The 17,835-nt window shown below is 36.8% G+C and overlaps 1 protein-coding gene across 2 annotated transcripts in view; it reads left to right on the top strand.

Annotated features, from left to right (window-relative positions):
- The first annotated feature begins 16,241 nt into the window (after positions 1-16,241).
- Positions 16,242-17,835, top strand: part of LOC145296964 (uncharacterized) — a 176,846-nt gene continuing 175,252 nt past the window's right edge. The window contains exon 1 of one of the 2 annotated variants that reach the window (XM_080143196.1): positions 16,242-17,579. In XM_080143196.1, the coding sequence (XP_079999322.1) occupies positions 16,957-17,579 (623 nt within the window). In that variant the 5' untranslated portion in view covers positions 16,242-16,956. The remainder of the gene's footprint in view (positions 17,580-17,835) is intronic. The other variant, XM_080143200.1, reaches the window with a different exon arrangement.

Here is a 17,835-nt window from a genome sequence, read left to right as displayed (position 1 = left end):
CATTAGCAAAACTGATAATAAATTTCAGGAAAAGAGGGATCAATAAAGATCTGGCCAGAGAGAGGTTAGTTTGGAAGTGAATTTCTAAAAGCTGTCCAATGCATACCAACATTTTAAATAGATAGTAAACTGAATATACTGATATAATGTATAAATCACCATTCGTCCCGATATGTTTCATTGTATAATTTTCGAGTCATCTTTTCAACTATTGCTTGACATAGGTTGTTTCAGTTTTAACAAACTTGATTGCAAGCTGACGTTGGATCCGAATAATCAGAGTTACTTCCCTTGGATCAATTCTCAGCCAACATTATGAAATGTGCTCCTCTGTGCAGGAGTAATAAAACTCGTTCTCAAGTGTGAGGAAATTCAGAACAAGACTGTCTCTTCATGGCACACTAGCCTGGGTGCCTGGTGTTGCCCGGGTGTTTTGAGGTGTGTGTTGAGCAAAAGAAAAAGCGGTAGTCGGCAGGCAGGCTCGAACCCGTACCGCGAAGGAGGAAAAGAATGTGAAAAAAAAAAAAAATGGTGTCTTCGCTGTTGTGCCCATTGCGAAACCGGAAGTGATGTAGGTTTAAATTAAGGCTAGACAATCGAAAGGAGGGGATGACTTTCGAAAATATCGGCAAAAATAGCAACCCCTCCCTGTAGAAAAGTGCCCAGTTGAGGATGTTGAGGAATTAATGTTTTTGGCCAATTTTTCAATATCTGTCATCCAATCATTATATTATTATTATAATTATATTCAAAAACAAGACTACGTCAAAGGGAGGTTACTCTCATATTGTTGTCCAGGGTTTCCAGATTGACTTTTTTAAAGCCAAATGTTGTGAATTTGGCATTTTTTAAAAGCAGCTTGGACCTAAAAAATTTTATTTGGCCTTTTTTCAAAACATAACATATGGATTAAATAAGGGCACTTGTACAGTTTAATCAAGACATTAAAAAAATGAAAATACCGAAAAAAGGTTATATTGTACATATCCGTTTTGGTCTGAAGATCTCCGAAAAAAAAATTTCACTTAATTTGATCGAGTAGGTTTGTTTTTTTTACAGTGGAAAAACACGTTTTTATGACAGCATGTTGAAGGTAGCCATCTTGGAATTTTTTTTAACACACCACGGAGAGATAACTCAATTTAAAGCGCCGACACTCCCTCCCCATCTTTAATACTAGCTTTCGTTCCTAAAACCTTTTGCTTGGTATCATAGCAAATTGTTTTTTCGCTGTAAAAAAAAACAAACTATTTGATGAAATTAAGTGAAATTTTTTTTCGGACAACTTCATTCCATAATGTATACGTACAATTTAAACTTTTTTTTTTTTTCGATATTATCATTTTTTAATGTCTTAATTAAACTGTACAAGTACCTAAATAAGGAAGGAACAAGCAGAATATTATATAGATTATTTTATTTATTTTATGTGTATTTATGTTTTTTTATTGATATGTAATACTAAATTGATGTTACTGCCAATATGTTTAGCATGTTATAATATGATTTTTGAGCTATTGCATACTGCCATTCCAAAAAAGTTAACTGTCAGCAGAGCTTCACATGTACCTTCTTTTTTTTTTCGACACTTGTATATGCTATTCACGATAACATAATAGGCTTTTTCACCTGTATATGTGTGTCTTTGTGTGTGTGTGTATGTATATATAAACAAATACGTGTTTGTATTTCTTAATTGTGTCAATTGTCTAGTGATGTATATAACAGATGTGTGTATACAGAGTGTAGAAATATTCATTGTTCTGTTCTGCATGTGTATGAAATGTTTATTGTTCATTATGCGTGCAGGCACTTCTTCACAAATGCACGTAGTTAACAAATGCAACACAAACTTTTACAGACAATTTTTTACAATCAAACAATAACAATATGTCTGCTTGTCTCAAAAGAATCATATAATTTCTTATTTGTCCAAACAAAACGGCATAACAACAAGTTATATTTTACATGGGTTTTATTCGTCTTATGAATTCCCTTGTCGGAGTTTGGCACGTTGAGTCTCTTTCTACATGTTCACTTGATTCCCTGTCCATTTCCAACATAGCTACTTGCATGTCTCTTCACTAATGCGATTCTCACCAACTCATTAATTTCATCTCTGCTCACTAACTATTATGTCAGCAGAACCCAACCACGTGTCCAAGGACACAAACAGGTGACCTCTCACATAAGCCAAAATGTTTACTTTTAACCAAATTCCACAACTACTCTAAAAATTCCTAAATCGACTTTATTTTCTGCTTAAATTCCTGACTAAACATTTCAAGCTGTAAATACACATTTTTCCAAATCTAATTGTTTAATTTTTCTAATAATAATAATCGACCAGGTTACCCGGCATTGTCCAGTCAATATCTAACAATTAATCTGAAATCGAATAATAAAATATAGTACAATAGTACAATACAAGTAATAGATACCAAATCTGCATTAGTGATATATGTAAAAAAAAAAAAAAAAAAAAAAGCAATAGAAAGAAAGATAAGAAAGTCACTATTGTTTAAATTCTAGGTTAAACAACAACAACATTTCATTGATTTTTTTTCTGTTCAGCCGAACTCAGGCATTTCTTATAAATGAATATAACTTACACCTTGCACCAGATGTCATGCTATAAAAAACTTTGAAAAGTAAATAAACATCACGTGAGAAAGCTAACAAACTACAGGGTGTCTGTAAAGTCTGGACTCATAAGATATCCACCAGTTTAGCATTGGTATCATTCTGGAAACCTAGAAGCTGATGTGAACCATCAAGCCTACATTTGTTGGAATGAGGTATTAATTGTGAGTTTTCACAATGATTGGTAACTTTTTGACACCTGTCATGGGAAGGAGTGATGAGGTGAGAAACAAAACAATCCTAAATAGAATCGGAACCCACCTTTCTTCCGCCTATGTAAACTTTTAACAATGAGGAGAAACTGGCTGAAACTACTATCAATAATTTTCCCCACTCTTTATCTGTGCCTAGATCCTAACGTAGATTCCATGAGCAGAGCTTCTTACTCAGAAGTGCACGACTGTGGAACTCTCTTCCGTTTGCCTGTTTCCCACCTGACTACAACTTGGATGTCTTCAAGTCCAACATAAACAAATTCCTGACAAACCGCCCTTTTAAGTAAGACACTATCAAATCTCCAATACTAATGATTACTACAATACTATCTCATTGATTACTGTACATGCAATAACCCTTATCCCTGAGTGGCCTCCGGGCCTTGATAAGTGGTGACCTCCATGTAAAAAAAAAAAAAAGGCTTGGATTATTTGAATTATTCCAACTATTGTTCTCATTTTGTATGTTATTTGCATAATGTCAAATGTAACTTCCGACCTTCATCAGGTGTATCTTGCCGAAATCAGGAATCTTTTTGTCAAATTTGAAAATCTGCAAGGATCCATGACAAAATGGATAAAGTACTGGGTCGAATACAATTGTAAACGACATTCTTCTGTAGATTGAAGGTTCAATCCTCAGTGCGGGCGATACGAAGAATACAATTACAAATTATTTAAGACTTCTACCCATGGTTGACAGAATGAGAGCATGCTACTCCCATAGATTAAATAAAGGGTTCCGTTTGAAATTTCGTGCAGATTCCTCAGTTTGACAAGATACACCTGAAGAAAGTCGGAGGTTACATCGGCCAATAACACTCAAGTGAGAATAAAATGTAAAAGCCAGCTTTGCATCGGCGTCAGCATCAGCTTGTTTCTTCGGTCTGACAACGTTCTACAGTAGTTATGTCCAGCAAAAAGATGAAAGGACATTTCAGCCAGGATCACACTAACCTTAAACATTGCCACCATCCTATGATAACATCCATGTCGGCTTACTGAATAATTAACTCTTCTTTTAGACATGTTCATTTCTTTGAATGTTACCTTTATATTTTGTTGCACACACAAGTTTTTTCTTAATTATTACCACTGTTGCATTTATGTCTGCTACTCCTTTCTTAGCTGTATGCTCCTTAATTTATTGCTAATAGCCTGTGGCATCCCTACCAGGGAATGTTGATAGGGTTGCCCAGACAGAGTGCTCTTCCCCTAGGGTGTTGACTTTTCAAATCCCACTTTCTCAACCTTGTGTCACATCTTCCTGACACGGATGGAGATAAACATCTAGAAGTGTAAGCCATTTTGAGTTTCAGAACAGTTTCAGATGGTTCGCTGTTACACACAAGTCCTGGGAGGTGACTTGTTTGTAGTTGACAGTTCCACAGAACAAAATATTCTTACCGTGTCGAAACCCGGGAAAGAACATGTGAAATTGCTCCAGAAAAGGTTTAATATTTATCAAGCAATTGTGGTTTCTGATTGGTTGGTAGCAGAACGTGAATTAATTTGATTCGCCAGTTCTTAGCAGCATCGTTTATAAATAGAATCTTCCGACTGTGTGGGATCATACCCCATTAACCCAAAATATTGCAACATCCTCCCTATTTTTTTTATAATGGGGAAGTCCCTTGTGTTTGTTCTGCTCAAAAATAAATATATATTTTTATATTTACTTAGACATAACAAAAATTAGAAATCATTTGGATCTTAGAATTTTAACATTTAAAAAGACGCCATTTTTAATTGTGTTCAAATGTCAAAAAGGAAAATTACAAAGATTTTTTTTTTTTTTTTTTCTAAGCAAAAGTATTAGTAGGTTAAAGTGTTAATACAAATAAAATGGATACAGTTTAACGTCTTGTCCAGGACTAATTTTTTTTTTTTTGATCGACCGGTGTAGAGCGTTTCTTGCACTCTCCCATTCCAAATTTTGATAGTATTTTGTCGATGTATCTCGATTGAGTTATCGTAACAAGTCCTTTGCTTTGAGTAAATTCTATCCCCAGAAACCAGGATATTTTGCAAAGATCGGTCATTTTGAATCTTTTACTTAATTTGTTCTTAACATAAGTTAACATTATGTCCCAATTTGATGCGATTAAAATATCATCGACCCACAAAACCAAAATCAGTAGTTTATCGTCTTTGTGTTGGGTATATAAACAGGGGTCTACAGCGCATTGTCTAAATTGTTGTTTAATAATATAATCATGGAATACTGTGTTCCAACACTGAGCACTCTGCTTTAGACCATATAATGACTTGTTAAGTCGCCATATGCTATTTTTATTTTTCATTATAAATCCCTCTGGAGGGGTAATATAAATTTCACAGTCTATTGGGGCATTCAAATAAGCATTTTTTACGTCCATTTGATGGATGCTTAGGTCATATTGTGATGCGACTTGCAGTAAAACTGATTGTCCTTAGGTTTGTGGTCGGCGAAAATGTAGAAAAGTATTCTTTACTGTAAATCTGAGAGCACCCCTTAGCAACAAATCTTGCTTTGTACTGTTCTACGCCTGATGCTGTACTCTTTTTTGTAAAGACCCATCTGGTAGAAATAACATGTTTATCTCTTGGGAGAGGCACTACCATATAGGTATCATTTTCGGTTAAGGCATCTATTTTTTTCATGGCAATTTTCCATTCATCACAATGTTCTGAATTAATTGCTTCGTTGAAGCTTTTTGCCGTATTTACCATTGAACAGCAATAGTCGATTTGATAATCCTTTATATTGTCGACCACAAAAAAATCGGGTCGTCTTCTATTTCTTTTGGGATATCTTTCGACTTTATCATCATCATCATCATCATCATCATGGACACTCTCGTCTCCGTCATTTTTATTTTTTCGTTTGTTCTAATTATTTGAGGTAATATAATTCCATCCTCTTCATATAACGGGTTTTTGTCTTTACAATTAAACGTGTCTGTGAATTTTACACACCGGATTCTTTTTATTTTATTTTTTCGGGAAAAAATATTAAATTGGCTGGACTGTTTTTATCATATCCAAGAAATACACCTCTGTCGGCTTTAATATTCAATTTACTCTTTTTTTCTCCATATATGCGAAGCAAGTTGAACCAAATATATGCATTCTGCTTAAATTTGTTTTTTTTTACCGCAGAAAGATTCATATGGAGTTTTAGATAGTGTTTTGTTAAAACACCTGTTGCGTATATAGGCTGGCGCCATAAGTGCATACGTCCAGAGGTTTTTAGGGAGTTTTGATTCTATGAGTAGGCATCTTGCCATTTCAAAAAGTGTCCGCCATGCATGTTCAGCAGTCCCGTTTTGGTGTGGCGATCTAGGAGCTGATGTTTCATGCATCTACGAAATTCAACACATATCTATAATGTTCTCTGGCCATCGGTTCTACGGGACCGTTCAAGTCACAATGCACCATTGATAGGATTTTTTTTTTTTTCTGGTATCTTGTTTTGATAGTTTGTCATTTTCCCTTGCGTAAAGACGTCGCAGTTGAAGGTTTTTGATGTTTGTATTTGCATTCCATCAACTACAGTCGGCACCTTTTTGATATCAGGAATATTGCAGTGTCCAAGAATTTTATGCCATGTCTGTAGATCATGGCAGGCGGTTTTTGATGGGACTACGCTATTTAAATAATATAGTCTTCCATTTTCTTTAATATCGAATACAGTTCCATTCAGGTATACCAGTTTTAATTTATTGGGGCTAAAGTTTATATTTGCACCTTGTTTTGTGGCAGCTTGAACAGAAAATATATTTTGTTTAAATTTTGGGATTAGAAGAGCGTTTTCTAGAATACAGAAACACAGTTCACCTTTATTGTTCTTTAGCGAGATTTTCGCATTGCCTCTTTTAAAAACGATATCATTGACTCGACTCCCGTCAGCTAGTTCTACAAAATGATTTTGTTGCTTAAAGTTGGGATCAAAATTGATAAAATCAGATTCCTTTGTAATCACATGTGCCGTGGCCCCACAATCGACAAGAAAATTATTATTGCTTGTTAACGCATCAAATGTACACGAAAATAAAAATGTATGTTCGCTAACAGAGCTCTCTACATTTTTAATGTAGTCGCCATTTTGAGTCCTGTATCTACATTGGAAACTCTTGTGATTAGGTCGTCCACAATTATAACAAATAATTTTTGTACTTTTCTTAGGAAAAAACCTGCTTTTGGCAAAGTTGCATTTTTTATTCCTGGCATGGGTATTTCTTTCTGGGTTATGATGGTGGTAAATGGCTTGAAATCACTCGGTAATCCCTTAAGGACCATGGAAATTAACAGACTGTCACTTATAACTTCACCAGACATTTTTAAAGAATTTGCAGTTGTCTCGGCTCTTATAATCAGTAACAGTTTCGGCTTCCATTCGTTTTAGAGAGGTCAGTTCAGTGTATAAAGAAATAATTTTGGGTTTTCCTTTCGATAAATAATGCTCTCTCAATATGTTTAATGCTTTGCAGCCGTCATCCAGGGCTTCTCTCATTACCAGTGATAGACTTCGGTCATCTAAACACTGTATTAATTCCGCAAAGACAGTTGCGTTCTTTTCAATGAAGTCGGGGTCGTTTCTGTTTTCAGGTTGTGTTTGCAGGACTTTGTGTATGTGAAATTGCTCCAGAAAAGGTTTAATATTTATCAAGCAATTGTGGTTTCTGATTGGTTGGTAGCAGAACGTGAATTAATTTGATTCGCCAGTTCTTAGCAGCATCGTTTATAAATAGAATCTTCCGACTGTGTGGGATCATACCCCATTAACCCATCTCATTTGTATCTTGTATATAAAATTTTTATCTTCCCAAACCCCCCCTTTCTTATGGGTTTTAATTAGGTTATCATGGTATGATGTTCTTATGGTGATTGATGAAGGATGTATACGCTGATGGATGTATAGTATGAATGTGGTATTATGGTGTAAGTAGAGTGAAAGTAGGAACTAGTTAGGTTAGATTAGTTAGCACAAGTCAGAGAAGACCGTCCTTTCCCCTCCCCCATCTTCGGCCTTGTGCCAAATTTTTCTGATTTTTTACTTTGTAAATTTTCCGAAAATAAATACCCCATTAACCCAAAATATTGCAACAAAACATCAATTAGACAATAATTAAGCAAGATTCCCTGAATTTCAACTTCTTAAGACTGTTGCAGGGGCCGATTGTTGATTGGTGAGATTAAGGATGTCTTACATATGTGGCGTATCAGTTGACTTTGTGATGTACAATGTGTCACGTCTGGCATCAACTTCATAATGCATTTTGATAGCTCGACCAACAAGTAGTGTCGTAGATCAAGAAAAAACTGTTTTTGACCTGACTGCGTGGAGAGCAAGCATGACACATTGCATGGAATTGCCTACAGGACACTTGCAGCACTCTCAATAAGAAAAAAAAAAAGATCTTTGCGTATTCATACTTTCGCAGACTGTTATTGTCATCTTTATAATTGTTGTTGTTTCACCAACTAAATCTCTGGCCTTCTTCAGGTGATTAACCACAACGGGATAAGAATGCTGAATCTTAACTGTATCCTCACTAATTACTGCCTTCCATAGTTGTCTCACCATGTTTTGGCCAACTAAGCCTCTGGCCTGCTTTGGGTAGGATTGAAACCGCTATCTGCAGACAATACTCACCTGGAACCATAGAGACTCATCGCTGCTATCCACTGCAACACGGGCCCCCGAAACAACAACTATGAAGATGAGGATAACAGTCCTCAAAAGAATGAATACACAAATTATGAAGCTTCATCTCAAAAAAAAAAAAAATAATAATAAAATAAATAAAATAAAACATAAGGATTCAAAAATAAATAAAAATAAGATCTTTGATATTATGTTCCTGTTGTGTAATGGATAAAGTACTAATAAAATTCAGTTCTAAGTGACACTTTTCTGGAGGTTGACGGTTGAATCCTCAGTGGGAGCAACACGAAGAATACAATTGTAAATAATCATCTTTCTCTCACACACACACACACACACACACACACACACACACACACATCTTTATCTGCTCATTGATTAGTACCTCTGACTCTTAGTTTATTGATTATTAATTTAAGAGTTTAAAAGAAATAAGGTGAAACAAACACTTTACAAGGGTAAAAAAAAAAAAGAACGAAACCCTGACCCTGCCTTCTGGCACCACTTGATGACTGCGAAGATTAAAAAATAAAATTCTCAAAACACTGCTAAATTTCAAATGAATATTGTATTTAAAAAAAAAAATCAACGGCATTAAAAGAATTTTAAAATTGCTCACAAATTTCTGATACTGATGATGACTTATACAAGTCAGAAGTTTGGATAAAATAAAACAGCATACGACCCCCACCCTCCCCTAGATTAAAGAAGAGGGTTCTGGGATCTTTTCTAGAAGACCCGCGCCAATAATGTAAAAATAGCAATTCTGAAAAAAAGAAAAAAAAAAAAAAAAAAAAAAAACCTCACCACTTTTCCAAAAGATATAATCTAATCAACTCTTCTTAATCAACAAAACGTCAGCAATTCACGTCCTCCAAGACCGTGGAATAATACATCAACAGGTTAGGGTCAGGGTTCTCACATACAAATGATAGAATTTCACTGGAACCTTTTTAAGCGATGCAATAATCGTCAATGAAGAATCCACCGTCACATGTGAATTTGTGGGGAGACTAAAATACCCCCCCCCAAAGCGTATCTGTGACTGAATAATGGTGGACATGCGTTGCATGAAGAGAAATTACGCGAATATATACATTGTATATTATATGACTATATATGATATAAGACTAAATCATGTTTGAGAATTTTATTTTTTAACCCTAGCAGCCATCAAGTGGCGCTGGAATGCAGGGTGGGGGTTCAACCCTTTTTGCCTTTTTTTTTTGTTTTGACAAAGGAGTTACCACTCGGAGGCCACTCAAGGATAAGGGTTAATAAGCATACAGTGGTCAATGGGACAATGACGTAGTAATTGTTAGTAGTGTAAATTTGGTAAATTGGATTACTTAAGGGGAACGGTTCATCAAGAACTTGTTTACGTTGGACTTGAAGACGACCATATTGTAGTCAGCTGGAAAGCAGGCAAATCCAAGAGAGTTCCACAGGTGTGCAGTTCTCAGAAAGAAGCTTTGTTCATGGAATCTACGTTTAGGTTTAGGTACGGATAAAGAGTCGGGGAAATTATTGATAGTGTTTTCATCTAAAAAAGTGTTTCTCGTGAAAGTTTGGCGAGGGGGAACCATAGATTGGAGCTCAGACAAGTACTTACCATGAAAATAATGATAAAGCAGAGACAAGCTCGCAACGTCTCTTCTGTGAGAAAGAGGTTGCAGGGAAGAGAAAAGGGCATCCTCCACTAGGCTACAAAGTCTATTTTTAACTCTGTCAAGGCAGGATAAGACCTTTCTAGCAGCTCCTGCCCAGATGTGGCAACAGCACTCCATCCTTGGACGCACCTGGCTATTATATAAGTAAAGAATTGAATCAGCAGTGAGATATCTACTGGATCGATAGAAGGATCCTACCATTTTCCCAGCCTTTGTAGAGTGGGGAGCTTACACTTCTTGATCTGGTGTGACTGGCATCATCATCACTATTCTGCTGTTACCTTCCTTGTCCTGACAGGAGTGAGGAAGGGTTTTTTGCTCATTTACTTTAGTTCGAGTATAGCTGGCCTAAGAGAAAGAAGCTGACTTTCTGCTCCTTCAAAAAAAAGTTTTGTTTTTTTTAGTTGGTCTTGTTCCTCAAATTTTTGTTGTGTTCCCCTTTTGTATTTTTCTTTCTTTTGAATAAAATATGATACCTTAAACATGTTCTGGGGTTTTCTTCTTAAGAGAAAGACGTTTCAATTTCATTCCCAGTTAATTGCAAAATAACAAGGCTTTACCAACTGGGAAACCATTAGTCTAAAACACACACACACACACACACTTGATTTTTGGATATTTTTCTGTAAGAAACCAAAATTAAATTTGCCGGCGTGTCTGACACAAAGAAGACAAGCAGATTATCGGCACATGTGTTCTCCAGAATAGGAAATTCCCTCTTTGTTCAAGGAACTTAAAAAAAAAAAAAACAAAAAAAACAAAACCGTTTTGTAATACAATCTAATCGTTGAATGTTTGAGTTAAAGAAAAAGAAGATTTTTAGATCACCAAGTTCACTACGTCAAACTATACATAACAAAAATCCGTCCTGTTCCCTTTTCGACGTTATCGCAAGTACGCTTTCTTCAACTGACACCAGATTGCCCAGTACACCATACTGACGTCCAGCCAACAACAAAGAACTTGTCCCCAATTGAAGAAATGCTGGCTTTTTATATTGTCAAACCTGACCGCGTCTCAATTTACATAAGACACGTTTTTGTCTTGCGTCGGTCAGGTTTCGAGTTGAAGACTTTTTCTTTTTCTTTTCTTAAGCGACTGACACCTGTGCTAATCATGCACACTACAATTTTCCCTACGTACAATTCAATTGAAACTCCCTTCATATTAGGACATTTTTATTTTAAAAGAAAACAAAACAAAACATTACAACCAGAAGGCTTTAAAAGATTGAGTGAGCATCTCTCAAAGAAAAAGACTGAAAGAAAAGAACATTTTAAAGGCCCCTTTCTGCATGTGTTTTGCCTTTCAGGTTTTTCTGTGTTAAATAAGATTGTTTTTTATTTTAAATGGGAAAATGAATATTTTCCTATTTTAATTTGTTACTATCGTTTGGACGATTAATTTAACTTTGTTCTTCCGGTCGATTAATTCTAGATTAGTCTCTCAACTAGAAACCCCTTTCTACGTATGTCCTATTTATTATTTTTTTGTAATTGTTACCTCAAGGTTAAATTTTGACCCTTGCTTTGGGAAATAAAAGCAACTAGCATTTTATTTCTTTTTAATAAAATTTGACTAAATTAATATACTTTTTGGATCTAGATCTCATTTGCTCATTTTTTATTTTGCTCCTCGTTTGTTTGTTATTTTGCCTTTATTTTTCATAGTCCTATGTATTTATGCATTTTTTATATCTGTCACACAAAGAAATGCATTTTGGTAATGACGACGACAAAATACGTCACATGGACAGTATAGGGAAATGAGTGTAGAAGAGTAAACTTTGATGATATGGCCACATTGAAAGAATGAATGGGAGTTCTTGGGTCAGTAGACGTAGAACAGTTAAGGTAGCAGGTCCAGTTTACATGAGAGAGCCAAGGAAAACATGCAAGGAAGTGGTAAAGTCTAAAGTTTTGGGGAGTGCAGAACCACTCCTTAGCTAAAACTGTTCCTAAACCCGCTCTTGCCTGAAGTGGAAGTACCTGTAAAGGGTTGGTTTTTAATGTGGGGAAAATTCGGTACTAGTGCAGAGAGTGATCCACACTATTTTTAAAATCGTATTTCCAAGTTTAATTAAAGTTTTATGATATGTTTATTTTTATTCAATAGAATAGTTACAAAACACCCTCCCCTCCCCATGTTAAGAATTGCTTTTTAAACGTTATTATTTACGTCCGGATCACTCTCTGCACTAGTACTGAAAATTCTGTTACCCAAAAAGGTGCACTCTGAATTGGGACAAAAATAAACATTGAAGTGTATCCAATCGTATTCAAGCTATCTGCCTTTCTCATAATATTTGAACATTTTTTTGCGAATATCTGGAATCAAAATTAAAAGAATGGATGAAAGTTCTTGGATTAGTAGATGTAGAACAGTTGATGTAGCAGGTCCAGTTCACAGGAGGGTGGAGGCCAAAGAAAACATGAAAGGAAGTGATAAAAATGGACTTTAGAGAAAGAGGGATAAATAAAGACCTGGGCAGAGATAGGTTAGTTTGGAAGACAATTTCTTAAAACTGTCTATAGGATACTAGCCTGGATGCCCGGCGTTGTCCGGGTGTTTGGAGGTGTGTGTTGAGCAAAAAGAAAAAAAAAAAGTGGTAGTAGGAAGGCTTACCACGAAGGAGGAAAAGAATGTGAAGAAAAAATGTAACGTCTTTGTTGTTGCGTCTATCACCAAAGTGGAAGTGGCGAAGGTTTAAATTAAGGTTAGTCAATCGAAAAGAGGAGATAACTTTCGAAAATATCGGTGAAAAATGCGACCTCCTCCTTGCAGAAAAGTGCCCAGTTGAGGGTGAAGGAATTAATGTTTTTGGCCAATTTTTTGATATTTGTCGTCTGAAGGGTCGAGCTTCAAAAGGATACCAATCTCATGAAAATCCGTCACCTCTGTGAAAAGGCAGACATACAAACATACATTATGGCAGCAAAATTGTTCTCAAGTATTGCCATTACTTAATACATCTCTGGCTCAAATGAGGCAAACATGAGCGCCACTAGCAGCACGTGCTGGATGGTCATTTCTTTGAACCTTCTACAGTCCTGCACATTTGCTGATGATCAGGTTCAGGCTGTGGTGCCCCGAACACCTGCCGAACCAGACCTTGGATTTTCTAGAGCCTTTATTTCCATTGACGCCCAGCCCTCATTGAGTGTCTGTTTGCCATTCTAGGCTACAGCCAGCCTTTTTGTTATCGAGATACACACTGATGGTAAAATGTGTATTCCATTGAATATCAAGTAATGCCTTTGCTTCAAGCTTTTCATAGTGAGGAAAGACTTTGCACCGAGACAATCCAACTCTTTGAACAACTGCCGCATTGAACCAAAAAGAAAAGCAAGTCAACATCATTGGATGCAGCAGTCGCTGCAGGTTTTATACAGGGTTTTCCTTCTCCTATGGAGGTTGCCTTCACCACGGCTTACGGAGCCCTCTCCACCCATCATGCCATTTGATCCATGACTGGAACTTAGGTTGCTGGGCACCAAAGCATATTCCACACGCTGGTGGGTCATGTATGCCACAACTTACAGGGCCTAAGCTCATCTGGAGATTTCGATCAGGGTTACCTCACCCTTAGCCTTTGGTTAAAAGAACCTTGGCCCACAAGGCAGTGGAGGTCCAGTTATACAGCGCAGGACACTTGCCGTTCATCAAAGCCCCGTCTGCGTGGCAGTGGTCACGACGTGCACGTGGGGTTGATTTGTCTGGGAGAAGCACAGTATGACACTAAGATATCTGTGTGGACAAACAAACATACATACATACATACATTTAAACAGACGGGTGAGATTTATATTATAGATGGGGTGTGAGTCTGTGTTTACCAACTCATAATCGAGATTTATCGAATTTTAAGACCAAGGTTGCAGGTGCAGGAATCTCTAGAAGTCGAAAGTTGTAGAATATCATTGGGACAATTGAAGGTAAATTTAACGAGATTTCCTATTTACAGAAAGCTTCCACCGAATCACATCCACACCCGTTTAAAATAAAAAGGCGTGAATAACTTCGGAAAGATAATGACATCTGACAAAGTGTTACATAGTGTTCTCCTTGAAGTTATCACTAGGGTTATCATAGAGGGGCACCAAGTTAACGTTTGGTGTATAACATAAAAGGGGAGGACCATAATTGTATTTGCTGTCATGGAATGATTATTATTAGAATGAAAGGAGATTCTGTGTGCGTATGATCGTCTAGTTTCATATGCGGTTGTGTGTGTTCATCTCTAATTGTTCATATGCTTTGGTGTGTGTGTTACATGCATTTTCTTCGACATACCTTACTTCATGTGTCGTCGATGTGATCCATCTGGAATTCATCTTCTCTTGAGCGGGAGACTGGTACCTGTTAGACGAAGATTTATCACTCCAAGACGATGAATGGGTTTTATAGTTTTTTATTTACCTCCCAGATGTCGACACAGAATATGGAAGTAAATCTTGCTTGCTTTGAACACGTCAGCGTCCCCCACTCCTAGTGAAGGGGAGGGAACAGCTATTAAGCCGTCTGTCTTCTTCAAAGCCCAAATCCAGTCTCACAGATCTAGCCAACCTGACCACGTCACTCATACGTAATCTGGTCAGCTGACCCTCGGTTCTGGTAAACGTGCCTACACTCCACGTTTACTCCTCTCTCTCTCTCTCTCTCTCAATCCATTCTGTAACAAAAGAACTCGAGATCGCTATATTGGAATAGAATAAAAACATTTATTTACATGTTTAAGAAACAGTAATTCAAATCATTCCAACGTTAAGGGTTTCCAGCGAGTGTTTATTAGGCAAGCTTTGCTAATAAGTATCTCACAAAGGCATAAAGTTTATGTTGTTGTTGTAGTAGTAGTAGTAGTAGTAGTAGTAGTAGTATAATATAATAATAATAAGAAGAGAAAACTGATTTGATTTTCGTGGGCAAAATCTTATATAGGCGAGTTCTAGAACATTCCAGCCTGTCTGTTGTATCACTGCACGTGAAATGCAACATCGGATGGGCAAATTACGACATTGTGTCTTTGTGTGTTCTGATATCCATGGGCGTTGAAACGGTGATTGTTATGAAAATGTCTCTGCCAGAGATTTGTTCCGGCCGTCTGTAGCAGATGCTACACGTCCATCACATGCCAACTTGTACAATAGACATTCTGAATGTGATGATAATGATGATGGACGCCCGAACATTGAGATAAAATTCTGAAATATAAAAATCTTACAGTTTCCACACGTTAAAAGTACCTTGGTAGATAATTGAACCCTACTGTGTTTGCTATAAATTATTTATACTCACTAGGAGTTCTCACACAAGTTACCATCAGAGATTACTCACTGGCAACAGCCGGTGGTGTTCCCTGAAGTGTGGATGACAACTAGTTTCTCCAGATTTTCAGTGCTCTGTACCTCTTTCGATAACCTTTGCAAATACTTCACCTTATTGCAACAGCCGCTCACCATTGATTTCTCACTGGCAACGACCATTATTGGTCTTCACTGGAATTTGGGTGGCAACAAGCCTCCCTAAAGTCCCAGTCCTCTCCACACTCTTCCAGTGGTCTGGTTAGTGCTTTTTCTACTTGGTCTTTCCATCCTCCTTGAAACTATATGACTATTTGGTGTGTCGCCAGTCTATGTTGAGCCCACCATTTTGAGGATGTGTGGGTGGGTGGGGGGGGGCGTAGTTAATTCACAAGTTTGAGTTTTCAGTTTATTTATGTACTCATTCATTCATTTATTTATTTATTTTATTTTTCCTGTTCAGTTCTCAACTGTTAACTATTCTGGATTTTTACGCAGATAGCCTACCTTAATACTAGCAAAAAAAAAAAAGAAAAAAAAAGAAAAAGAAATGCTTAAAGGAAAAGAGTCGAAGAACTTACTAAGTTGGAGATTGTTAATGTCCGTTGGAAATTTCAATTTGCATTGCACTTACGTGACTGTAAGAATAAGGACAACAAAGAAAAAAGGACGATACATACAAACCAGTCGATAGATAGAGAAAAGTTAAGTAAAAAGTAAGTAGACAGGAATGGGAGGGGAAGGGGGTCGACTACTACTGCTGCTACTGATAATAATAAAGTGGTTAAATTGATGTCGTTATTGGCAAATGCCCACTGACAACCATGGACTTAAAATAAAGTACGTAGTTTTTGCTTAGAGAGAGAAAGTAAGTAAAAAGAAGAGGGGAAAGGAGAGCAACAGCATTTCAGATTGTTGTTGTTTTTAAGTCTACCCCCCTCCCATTCTCAATCCTTCAGTATTTGTCTTTCTTTATGTTCTATAGTCGCGACATTATTCATTCACACACAAACTAAAACGAATGGTCGCGTCCTCCAGAAAAGAAAAAGAAAACTCCTATAAAGAGGGCATGTGGTCGTTGTCTTTTAAATTTTGTTAATTCAAAGTTAACAACTTTTTTGTTTGCATGTTTTTGTAAAAAGGCCAACCAACATTGAACAATAATCTCGTCCTTGTATTTTTATTTATTTATTTATTTGTTAAAAAAAAAAAAAAAAAAAAAAATTGTCTTTTTTTTTCTTCTTTCTTTCTTTTTCTTATCGGAGTATTAACTTTTATTTTACTCTCCCCGGAAACCTACAGCGAGTGCGTCCGTCGCAGTCAGCTAGAGCGGCCGCAAATGTCCGACATATCTCCCGGTTTTTATCCTTCTTAAAACAAACAAAAAGAAAACTTCTAGGCTAACCTTGTGAATTAAAAATTTTTTTTACATATATATATATTGAAAAAAAAAAAAAAAAAAAAAGACAGTAATAATCATGAAGTCTTCTCTTCCAGACCATGTACTTCAATTACCAGCAGCGACAAAAGACCCAACGAAGAATCACTTCCCTTCCGATCCAAACCTCTGTTGTATACTCCCTTACAGCCCCTTAAACCTGGGTGCCCTCAGTGTGATTCGATCCACTGTTATGCCCATCTGTAACACGGCCACCACCAACGAGGGGATCGCGGTCGTAAACAATATTAATAACAACAATAACAATCTGAACACAGCTGCGACAACCACAACCACACGTTCAACGGGTGCAATCTCTCGAAACAATACGGACATTATTGGCAACAATCCTGCGGGCAGTCCGAAGGTTAACAAAAAGGATCCTGTCGCCAACCGGGACAATAAGGAATATTCTAAGGACACATTAAACGGAGTTGTACCGAAAGGAAGAGGAGAGATGGGTCAGTTGGCTATGTATCAAACTGCCCCGAAAACCGGGTCTCCGTATCCGGGGTACCCCGAAGAAGTGGGTACTAGGACCACTCCAAAAAAGCCTATAATGAAGAAGGGACACTTATCACCAGACACTCGACGTCGAGATGACCCCCATTATTATTCGGGTTCGGATCTTGTAGAATCTGATATTTTACAAAATCATTCCAGGTTAGTCGAATATGTCATTTTTTTTTTTTTTCTTTCTTTAATACGACAGGGCACGTGAAAAAAATCATGGGTATTTATACAGAATACGGACTGTGCTGAAATAACATTATTTAGAACCCATTCTTAACACAGGGAGTATGTTGTACGTTTATCTAATAATAGACAAAAGATACCGCAAAAATTGAATTTGATTTAGAAAAAAAAAAAAAAAAAAATAGCACGACCCGTATTCTGCATAAGTACCGATTAATATTTT

This window comes from Euprymna scolopes, chromosome 2 (genome assembly GCF_053919585.1).
Source record: "Euprymna scolopes isolate OS-2025 chromosome 2, ASM5391958v1, whole genome shotgun sequence".
Classification (NCBI taxonomy): Eukaryota; Metazoa; Mollusca; class Cephalopoda; order Sepiida; family Sepiolidae; genus Euprymna; species Euprymna scolopes.
Note: the sequence above shows the minus strand (reverse complement) of the source record. Positions and strands in the feature narration are given on the sequence as shown.